Source organism: Hyperoodon ampullatus (genome assembly GCF_949752795.1).
Source record: "Hyperoodon ampullatus genome assembly, chromosome: 8".
Lineage (NCBI taxonomy): Eukaryota > Metazoa > Chordata > Mammalia > Artiodactyla > Ziphiidae > Hyperoodon > Hyperoodon ampullatus.
Window position 1 is genome coordinate 14,177,946 of NC_136921.1, and position 12,090 is coordinate 14,190,035.

At 36.1% G+C, this 12,090-nt stretch overlaps 1 protein-coding gene across 5 annotated transcripts in view; it reads left to right on the plus strand.

Moving 5' to 3' along the window:
• The window catches only part of DOCK10 (dedicator of cytokinesis 10), a gene marked incomplete at both ends in the record, with an annotated part of 299,463 nt that overhangs the window by 202,153 nt on the left and 85,220 nt on the right, over positions 1-12,090 (plus strand). For all 5 annotated transcript variants that reach the window (XM_079710445.1, XM_079710444.1, XM_079710442.1 and 2 more), the window contains 3 exons: positions 6,643-6,864; positions 7,267-7,389; positions 8,631-8,713. In XM_079710445.1, the coding sequence (XP_079566571.1) occupies positions 6,643-6,864; positions 7,267-7,389; positions 8,631-8,713 (428 nt within the window). The remainder of the gene's footprint in view (positions 1-6,642; positions 6,865-7,266; positions 7,390-8,630; positions 8,714-12,090) is intronic.

Here is a 12,090-nt window from a genome sequence, read left to right on the forward strand (position 1 = left end):
TAGACCCAGACTTGCTCTAAGTACTGGAGAAACAGCAGGGAACGAGATCAACAAGGTCCCTTGAAGATTCAAGCCTCTTGAAGATTAGATTCTTTTGGAAAAGGACCGAAGTAAATAAGGAAACAAATAAATTAACAAGATAATTGCACATTGTGCAAAGTTCTTTAAAATAAATCAATATAAAGCGATGTGATACAGAGGAACTGGGAAGAAGGCTGCTGTAGATGGGGGGCCATGGGAGGCCTCTCTGAGCGGGTGACATTTGAACAGAGATCAAAGGTTGAGAAGGATAAAACGTCAGGTCAGGGCAAAAGATTCCAAGCAGAAGAAAGAACAAGCGTGAATGCCCTGAGACAGGTAAGTCTTGGCAAGTTCTGGGAACTGAAAGGAGATAGTGAGGGGAAGGGCATACCAAGATGCAGTGGATTAGGCTAAGATTAGGTAGGGTCTTATAAACTGTAGCAAAGAGTTTGGATTTATCCTAGGTGTGAGTGGAGGCTATTCAAGAGTTTAAAGCACATTAAAATGGTGTGATCTAATTTGTGTTTTTAAAAAATCCCATTGGAAGAATGGATTGGAGGAAACAAGAGTTGAACAGGGAAAGCAGTTAGAAGTCTATTACTATAGTTCACATCATGGCTTGCACTAGGGCTGGCAAGGAGGAGGGATTTGACTGCTGTTTTGTATATTGAACTGACAGTTTTTTCAGATACATTGCATATACAGGATAAGGGGAAGGGAGATCTGAAGGATGAGTCCCTAGTTTTTGCTTTAAACACTTAGACACATGGTGGTGCCATTACTAAGAGGACAAGACTAGAGGAAGAGCAGATTTGGGGGATACAGGCCAAAAAGTACATTATGGATATGTGAAGCTTAATCAGCCTATTAGATATCCAAATAGAGACGGCCAGTGGGCAGATTCAAATATAAGTTTGGAACTCAAAGGAATGGCATGAACAGAGATACAAGTTTGGAAGTCTGGTACAGGCAGTGACCTAGAGGGAATCATGTAGGAATTTCTATGTGTGTAGGAAACATTTAATGGATGAATAGAGAAGTGACCAAAGAAGAATCAGAAGGAATGGTCATGGATGTAGAGATAAACCAGGAAAGAGTGGGTCATGATGCCAAGAGAGAAAGGGTCAGCTATGTGGAATGGTGCTGAGAAGCTGAATAACATGAAGCCAGAGAGCAGCATGGTAGATGTGGCCACATGGAGGATGACTATAGCAGAAAAAACTTCCTTGAAGTGAAAATGTTAGGAGCAGTAATCAGAACATACTTTCATTTGGGAGTAAAAAAAAAAAACTAGAAACTTAGTTCTTGAAACTATATTTGGAAATATCAGGAAAATTTAACCTAAATTATAATGTCACTTAATCTAAATTTTATTAAATAAAAATAAATGCTTTTTTTGACTGGGTACATCCTTAAGTGTGATTAAAAACTCAAATTTAGAAACAGAAACTCAAAGATAATGGGCTTTTCTTTCCAGTGCCAGGGGCATATGGCTCCTTCCACATGGCTTCGTATCTTTATACTAAAGCCCATATTCAGAAGCTCAATGTGTGTATTTGGGCCAATCTCGCCAGGCAAGAGAACACGTGCAATTCAAAGAGCAGCTTTTGTGAGCCCTTTCTTATGTGTCAGGCCATAGGAATAAGTCAGTTCCCAGTGCTCTGTGTGTCTGTATCCTTTTTAATTTATTTTACAGTTGATACAAATGTTTAAAAACTAAGAAAATAGTTTTAAGAATAATTTCATAGTGCTTATAAACAATAATGTAGAAAAACTGAGAAAACAACCTCACCTGAACTCAACTGCAATTTTATATGTAATGGCATTGTTTTAAAAAATCTTTGTGTGATTATTCAGTGACACTCATTAATGATGCTATTTTTAAATTCATTATTTTTAACTCAGTGAGCATGCTTTTAAATTAATTGAGATATTTCTCCAAGTTGCTGAAGAGCCAGCAATTCAGTAGCATTTAATGAATGAGCTTCTAAAAAGACACCCTAAAAGAACTTTTTCATGATGGGGAAACAATACTTGACAGCATGTAATTTTTTAGTCAGTCAGTTGAAAACCAAATTCAAGTTGATGGTTTTAGAGTATAAAATATTTCTTTGAAAATAAAAATTGATTCCAAAAATCTGAACTAATAAAACTGCTTCACAGCTGAGCTACATTTAAAATGCCATGTTTTTGAATTTTTTTAAAGAGAAGTACAGTATTCTAAACTTCAGAAACCTATGACTTAATTTGTTAGGCTTTGAAGGTTCTTTACTAAACAACCCTTTATTGAAAAGCTGGTGATTCAAAAGTAAGATGTGAATGGCCATCATCAAAAAGTCTACAAACAAGATAGATAGTGGGAAGCAGCCGCATAGCACAGGGAGATCAGCTCGGTGCTTTGTGACCGCCTGGAGGGGTGGGATAGGGAGGGTGGGAGGGAGGGAGACACAAGAGGGAAGGGATGTGGGAACAGATGTATATGTATGACTGATTCACTTTGTTATAAAGCAGAAACTAATTTTAAAAAAGTCTACAAACAATAAATGCTGGAGAGGGTGTGGAGAAAAGGGAACAATTTTGCACTGTTGGTGGGAATGCAAACTGATATAGCCACTATCAAGAACAGTATGGAGGTTCCTTAAAAAACTAAAAATAGAACTACCATATGACCCAGCAATCCCACTACTGGGCATATACCCTAAGAAAACCATAATTCAAAAAGCCACATGTACTGCAATGTTCATTGCAGCTCTATTTACAATAGCCAGGACATGGAAACAACCTAAATGTCCAATGAGATGGATGGATAAAGAAGATGTGGTACATATATACAATGGAATATTACTCAGCAATAAAAAGGAACAAAACTGGGTCATTTGTAGAGATGTAGATGGACCTAGAGTCTGTCATACAGAGTGAAGTAAGTCAGAAAGAGAAAAACAAATATCGTACATTAATGCCTACATGTGGAATCTAGAAAAATGGTACAGATGAAACTATTTGCAAGGCAGGATAGAGACACAGAAGTAGAGAACGGACATGTGGACATGGTGGGGGAGAAAGGAAGTGGGATGAATTGGGAGATTGGGATTGGCATATACACACTACCATGTGTAAAATAGATAGCTAGTGGGAACCTGCTGTAGAGCACGGGGACCTCAGCTTGGTGCTCTGTGATTACCTAGATGGGTGGGATGGGGGGGAGGGAGGTCCAAGAGGGGGGGATATATGTATACATATAGCTGATTCACTTCATTGTACAGCAGAAACTAACACAACATTGTAAAGCAATTTTACTCCAATTAAAAAATGGTAAGATGTGACATTTAAGTTGAAAAGGTGGATTGGAAGAAATAAGTGAAGCACCATATGAGCTTTAATTGCTGATGGATTATCAGAGTAGGTAATTTATTTCCATTCACGAAGCAGAAATGAAAATCAAAAGGCAGCAATTCACAAAAACTTAATAAGGATTTTTTTTCCTTTGACCTTCAATGTGTTTGGGGTTCCTACCTGAGTTATTTTCACATAATTTTGTATTTTTCAACTCTTAGCAGACTACCACTGCCACAAACCAAGAGTTTTTCTTAAGCTAAATTAAATTGGTAAAATATGAAACTTTTCCATTTTGTCTTATTTTTAAAAAATAACGTGTTGAATTTTATTTTATGTGTAATTGTAACAGTAAGGTAGCTGGCAGTTATTGCTAATATTAAGAAATTAAACTAATACCCCTGTTATAAACTAGCCATAATCCTGCATTTCAAAGAACACAAGATACTTATTAAACATTCAGCAAAATCCACAGCATGAGTGAGTCTGTACAGTGATGAACTTGGTCACAATGTATTTTTTGTATATAACCTGCTTAGCCACAGAATCCTGGTGGGTGAGAGGCATCAATTCAAAATTAAGTAACATAAACAAAAGTTAAAAAACTCTTTATAAGTATATTCATTCTAAGAAGCCTATAGTTATTTACATATGTATGTATTTACATATATGTGTATGTATATAATTATTCATATGTGTATTTATGTACATATGTCTGTGTATATAATAACATATACATATATTGGATTGGCCAAAAAGTTCTTTCGTTTTTTCCATGTTACAGAAAAATCTGAGTGAACTTTTTGGCCAACCAATATTTATTTCAGTCCTTGTTTTATTTAATTTCTCTTGCATTTGACATTTTTCTAGTTGAAAATTATTTCTTTCTGAAATCTTTCTTCTTCTGTGTCTGTGATAACTCTGGCAGCATTAAAAAAAATTTTATCATCTTGTTTTTAAAAATCTCTCTCCACTCCCCCATCTCCTTTGTAAGCTGTTTTCCCTACTCCAGTCTCTATCCTGTGCATGTTCATATTTCCTAGGATGCCATTCTGATTCTCTTCTTTTTATTTAATGCCTTGAATAGGCACCCACATCCCCAAATCTTTTGGGTTCATATCTCCAGCCCAATTTCCTTGACTGGACTCAAAACTCATATATCCAACTGCTCCTGGAATGTCCTACAGATGATTCTCTGTACCAAAGAATTCATCTTTGTATCCTCATCCTATATATTAGTGAATGGCATTGTCATTCTCTCAGTTTCCTATAGCCCCAAACCTGGGGATTTTCTTTTATTCATGCCCCTGTGAACCCTCTCTCCAATCAACCAACACACACACACATGCAATAGATTTCCAAGGCTTTTGGTTGTACCTTCCTAACGTTTCTCAAACGTATCTTCTGCAAACACATCCTAATATTTTGTTTCCACTCTGATCTCACTCTAAATCTGTGTTTTTTCATGTCTTTGTGACTTTGCCCATGTCACTCAACCTACTAGAAGCCCTTTATAACTTCCCCTTTACCAAATTTCTACTTCTTTAAAACTCAAGCAAGAAACTTTCCCTTCCCTTTCCATCTTCTTTACCTTCGCATTTTCCCTTTACTTCACATCTTCCTCTTCCTTCCTAGCATGGTAGTAAGAGGTTAAGAGAGTAATTGCACAGAGGCTTGGAAATTGAGTGAGCATAAGAATTCCAGATGATGCGGGGGAGAAAGCCACGTGGAGGTGCAGAGGTGCCATGCCCTTGGATTTGTCAGGATCTGGGGCACTGTGCAGGCTGGTGCAGAGGAGATAGCTAGAGAAGATGACTACTATGGTTGGGAGACTGGTTACTTTGAACAATAAGTAAACTAATTGAACAAATAAGTAAATAAATTAATGATAATGAGTCAGGTTTTCACTATTGGATGAAATACTTGCAAATATGAAAAGGGAAAGGCTAGAAAGAATCTTTGAGGATTTGGATTGGAAATGGAGGTATGACATGAACCCGTAAATTTTTAATAAATATTCATGTACTGATAGAGATAGAGACATCATTGTAGCTGTGAATATTGTGTATATGTATATATATATATGTGTGTGTCCCAGAAACAATGAGCATAACAAGCACCCAGATCTTGGTTTCTAAGTGTCACCCTCACTAACAGGAACCAAGTCTCTTTGGAGGAATGGCTGGGACATGGAAAGTATAAGATGAGCCTGGAACATCTTGTTGGGTAAAGAAAGAGGTGCTCCAAAAATGATGCTCATCTGCCATAAAGACACAGGAGCTACACTGAAGGGTGTACCTCTAACCAAATCTGAGACAAATCGAGTATCACTATAAATAACGACAGTAAGAGATGGAAATTTGTTGAATAAAATAGCAATCCATGAGTCTATACATACATATATATATATGTATGTACGTGTGTGTATGTGTATATAAATATATATATATATGAATAAAAAATGAGGGATAAAGGAAAGCTCATTGTTACAGTAAAATACCCACTAATAAATGTAGAAAGAATAATGGAACTAGAAGATCACCATTGGTAGCCATCATAGTGGTAGTTGGTTCCAGTGGGAGTTATGAATGGTGGATTGGGTTTGATGAGTAGCAGGACATTGCTGTAATCTCAGAAAATATTTCCAAAAAGGCTAATCACTTACCAAAGGGAAAATGGTGACATTATAATGGAGAAAACTGGAAGATACCAACAAGACCAGAATATTTAGGTTAATATTACCTAAAGTGGTGGGAAAGTTGACTTTTTGTACCCTTGATATAATGAACTATGAAAATCAAATGTCACACTGGGGTATTACTGCCCCCAAAAGCATGACCTGAGTCAGATCATGAGTCATCATCAGGGATACTGACATTGCAGATATTTCTGAGAGAGTAAAGGAAATAACTAGAAGGTTTTGTAAGGTTGAATCATACATGTATTACAACGTATGAAAAAGAATATTTGGCAGGAAAAGTAGAATGAAGAAACCAATGAAATACAGCTCTGGGATCTGAGGAATCTGATAGTGGAAGGGATTCTGGGAACTTTCCTACAAATATTGTATTTTATATGTTATATGTAAAATATATAATATATGCAATATAATATATAGTATTATATCTATTATATCTCTATAATATAGCATATTATATATAGAAATATTCTACTATATATAAATAGTAGTATTTTATCTACTGCCTTATTAAATAATGTACTTAAGGAGGCTATCCCCTGTGTAATGATTTTATGTCAAAACCATCAATTCTTTCTTTTTCTCCAAAGATTGAGCCTTTTTTTGTGAGTGTGGCACTTTATGACCTCAGAAACAGCAGGAAGATTTCTGCTGATTTCCATGTGGATCTAAACCACACTGCTGTCAGGCAGATGCTCTCAGGGGCTTCCGTGGCTTTGGAAAATGGAAACATAGACACTGTCACTCCAAGACCATCAGAAGAACCTCATGTCAAGGGATTTCCAGAGGAATGGCTAAAATTTCCAAAGCAGGTTGAACTTTTGTTTATCTATCATGGGAGGGAAAATGCTTGTTCCATTTTTCTTACCAATAGATTACATAAGATGAGCAGTTTTCCAAATAAAAATCCCCCTTAAAGCTGTGCTCTAAAAAAGTAGAATTTGGGGGGCTTCCTTGGTGGCGCAGTGGTTGAGAGTTCGCCTGCCGTTGCAGGGGACACGGGTTCGTGCCCAGGTCCGGGAAGATCCCACATGCCGTGGAACGGCTGGGCCCGTGAGCCATGGCCGCTGATCCTGCCCGTCCGGAGCCTGTGCTCTGCAACGGGAGAGGCCACAACAGTGAGAGGACCGCGTATGGCAAAAAAAAAGTAGAATTTTGTAAATGTCTTCAGTGTGGTTTCCTAGATGCTTATTAGCTGTTTTCTTTGTACATAGGCTATATTTTCTGTAAGCAATCCACATTCTGAAATTGTTTTGGTGGCCAAAATCGAAAAGGTACTGATGGGAAACATTGCAAGTGGTGCTGAACCTTATATTAAAAATCCAGACTCCAACAAGGTAATACATGATCTTTTTATAAATAATTTCAATTACTTTCAAGAAATAAAATCACACTGCCTTGATGAATTATCAAGTTTGATAAATGTAAGTCTTGAAATATTCCCTTGTTAGTGAAATGAGTATCAAACAGGAAATGTTTAAAGTGTATATTCTCGGCTTATGTTTTTTGATCCTGCAATTTCTGCTGAGACTCTATTGGTAGAAATAAATTTAAATGTGGATAAAACTTTAACCCCCAAAGACTAAAGTGTTAACAATAATGAAAAGTTAGGATTAATCTGACTGAAAACAAGGGAATACAGTTTACTAAGACATCAGCAATGCTTATTCTGAACTAAGTAAAAAAGTAAAATAATTGTTTACCAAATTATAATAACACCTAAATGAAGAAAGAAAGAGGGAAGAAAATACCATAAGTTCTTTAAATGGTGGGACTGCAGGACAATTTTTCTGCTTTCTTTTTTCAATTACCATATTTTCTATAATAATTGAATGTTATTTTAATAGAAAATAAATACAAAAAATTTATATTATCCACACAAAGAAGTATATTGGGAAAATAATGCATAATAATTGAATTTGAGGGTGTGTGACAGTTTAGGGCAGTGTTTAACATATTTATGAGAATCCTTTAATTCAGGGTTTAGCAAATTATGGAGTGCAGGCCAAGTCCAGCCTGTCACCTATTTTTGTAAATAAAGTTTTATTGAAACACGTTACACTCATTCATTTAAGATTGTCTTTCCTGCTATAGCAACAGAGTTGAGAAGCTGAGACAGAGACCACATGGCCCACAAAGCCCTATATATTGGATTGGCGAAAAAGTTTGTTCGAAAGAACTTTTAGGCCAATCCAATATTTACTGTGTGACTCTTTACAGAACAAGTTTGCTGACCTCTATCATAACAAATAAAAAGAAATACAGGACAGCCTGTGAATGTAAATTTCATAACTCTTTCCATTCAATATTTTAAGGTCTTTAAAGTCAGAAAAAAAGTTGGTATTCCAAAATAAGGGTGTTTTCTACATTTGAAATTTCTAAACTAAAAAGAAAGAAAACGTTATACAATAGTTTGAACACAGAGGACATCATTTGTCTCTTTACAAGGTAGAATCTGTAAGCCAGTAAAGCAGAATTTTACTGAGTTTCAATATAACATGGAACAATATTTATTAATATTTTACATGGACTGTACAGTGATGTTCTAAACAACATTTATATTTATTTTTTTTCTTAGTATGCACAAAAGATACTAAAATCCAACAGGCAGTTCTGCAGCAAGTTGGGGAAATACCGCATGCCATTTGCTTGGGCGGTGAGGTAGGTTGACAATTGCAACCAACAGAATAGAAGTGCATTTATTGTCTGCATTGAAAGCTTCATTTTTGAACACATCTGTGTTACCTGTTATTTTTAACGTACCAACACCTAGAAGAATGCTAGTGTGTTCATCTTCAAAAATACCTTGAGCTCCCCAGAAACATGTGTTTTACAAGATAATTTAGCAAGCCAGCTCATAATAGACTGGGACCATGACATGTGTACAGTGTATGCATGACCAGGTATGCAATGGGTTCTTGGTAGGATCAAAGCCAAGTCATAACTTCTTTATTATGTATATTTGGTCTAACAAACTCTTGATGTTTTATGAGTCCCAAGGGTTTGGTGCGCATAAAATTCAGATGGAAGCACTGTGATTTCTTATGCAGCTGCACGTTTTCATCTGTGCAGAAAACATGGGTCTATATATGGATGTTCAAATGAAACCATCAAATTGATCACTTGAACTCTCTTTGATTTTGGTACTGACTAGAATAGCCACATTTCTCAGTACCAGTTGACTCTCTGATAGAAATGCTGAGTTGCATGGGCACTGATGGTGGAACCATCCACCCGAACATATAACCTCTACATAAAAAACAAAAAATGCCTTTCAGATCTGTTTAAACATCAATTACTATTGTCCTTGTCAGTCTCTTTGTGTCTTTATCAGTACATGAATTTCTTAAAGGAGGAAGTGCCTGGTATAGACATGTGGGAAAAGGTCAGCAATGGAAAATCTGAATGAACTAAAAAAGATAAATTAGTGCCACAAAAAAAGCAGCCTATTAGGTATCCAGTTGAATGTTGATTATACCCCAATGCAAATAACTTGAAAATCCAGAAGGAAGGGAGAACTAGTTAGTTATGTCATTTTCAGGTCTCACGGTATCCAGTTGTGGTGCATAGCCAGAGTAAACTCACCAATATTTTTCATAATTTTGATGTAGTTTTTGAAAGTTGGAGACAGGTACAGGGAGGAGGAATGTGGAATTAGGGGCAGTGGTAAACCAAGGTAAACTCATGCTGTCTCTAGGGATTAATTTGCCCCAAGGCAGCCCTCTAAGTTGAGGAGGAAGAGACCAGGCCCAGGAATCTGAAAACGTGGTCCAGGTCAGATACCACTTATAGATTGTAGCTTTGGTCAAGTTTCCTTTCAGAGTCTCAGGGTCTCCATTTGCAGAATGAAACTAACAAGACCGCCTTATGAACAGCAGTGCAATCACAAGTGCAAAGGCATCTGTCATAAAGTAGATCATAAATATCATTTTATCTCCCTTTAATATCTCTCCTTACAGGGATAACTAATGCTAGGATATTCTGCATGAATAAAAGATATTATTTAGAAATACTGAACCCTTTATGATGAACTTAATTCATTTTATTCCTTGTAAGCTTCAAGAAAAAGGATAACTAATTATAATTCGCAGGTCAAACTTTTCATGTTGATAAGTATTCTCAGTTCCCACAAGATAATCAGTTGGGGCAGTAGAGGGTAGAGGCAGGATGTCCTTTTGCAAAGTGAAATATTCCAGTATAGCAAAATTATAATAGTGAACACATATTCTCTGTAAGGATTGAGGATTATTCTGAGTATTGTTATAAGCAGACATTTTAGAGCCAGAGCTGGGTTCCCTATCTCAACTCTGTTTACCAGTGAATTTAGCAAGAACTTATAGTCTCAATTTTTTTGAATGTATAAAGAGGAATTCTAATACCTAATTTACTATTTCAGGGATTAACAAGTACTGATATTTATTCAATAAAAGATAGCCATTATTAGAAGCCATTAGTCTAATATGATTATTAAAAGTCCCTGTGGAGATCATATCCACCCAAACAAGCCTCCTTTTCAGGTAAATTTGGGGCAGTGAAGAATAATGTGGGAGAAAGAAGTAAAAAAATTAACCATTATTGAAAGAACCTGAGCAGTTAGGAAAAGCAGTAACATCCCTACTTTGAAGTTGTCTTAGTCAAATGTGCTGGAGGAAAGATAGATGAAGTTTCTAGGGAGGCTGATAATATTACCAACTATTGAAGTAATTATGTCTAAGGCAGGAAAGCCAACAAAACCACAAGTTCATGCTACATGAATGCCTGATCACTGGTTTGGTTATAGACCAGGAAACAGTATACACCACCAATTTGTGCCCATAAATATATGATTTACATTTACATAAACATCTCTAATAACTGAGAAAAATAATTAGCAGTACAGTTCTCAAGATTTCCTGTTAGACCCCTTGGAATGTATAACCACAAAAACAAGTACAAGATCCAACCAAAGACGATTTTAATTTTCCCTCCACAGTGTGGAAACTTCTTCAAATAAATGTTGACCAAATTAGAGAAGGGCTCTTGCTACTCATGTCGTTTTGACATAAGCTAGCCTGCTGACATATTCCAATACTCTATTGATACTGCTGGTTCTCTGGCTCCTTTTCCTTTCTATTATATTTTCTCGATTGCAGCTTATTTCTTGACGTAGCTTTGAGGGGACTCTAAAACCCTTTGGCCCTTAAAATCAACTGCCACTAAAAAGCATAGAATTGACAATTAGCTTACAATCATATTTTTACCCGATCCAGTCATCCCACCAGCTGCAAAACACACAGATACTCATCACTGTGAACATTTTATCTAGAACATGCACTAATTTGGTGCATGTTCTTATTTTGGGCACCAGCTGTAGCACCATTTTATAGCAAAAGAGGTTATATTTGGGGTAGGTAAACAGAATGCACTCAGATGGCTACAGAGGGCATTGTACACTCATTGATTCAGGAGAAAGTCAACCTTTACAAGTGTGCCATGTTGTTAAACTCTTTCCTCATGTATCACCCCCAGGATTATGTGTGCCTAAATCCAGGACAGGATGCTTTTTGATTCCTTTTTCTCTGTCCCATGCAACATTCCAAATGGAACCGAGTAAAAAACTGGATTTTCTTTAAAATTAAACGAGACTAAAATAAAAATTTCATTCTTATATCTATACATTTATAGAAGGCACACAGCACAACAACAACACTCAACAAATGGTTGTCCAACCTCTGTTCAAATCCTTCCAGTGACGAAAACTCAAGTGCGTCCCACCGTGATTCTTTCTGTCTTTTATAGCTCCAATGATTAGATAATTCTTCATATATATATATATATATATATATATATATATATATATATACACATATATATATACATATATATATATATACACACACACACACACACATTTTTTTAACTGCTTGACACTTTTATGTTTTGTCTTCCAAAGCCACAAAAAATGGGCCCAATTCTTTCTATATATCACAGCTATTCATGTTGCTTATTTTTGTTAATATTTTTGTAAAGTCTTTATTGAATTTGTTACAATATTGCTT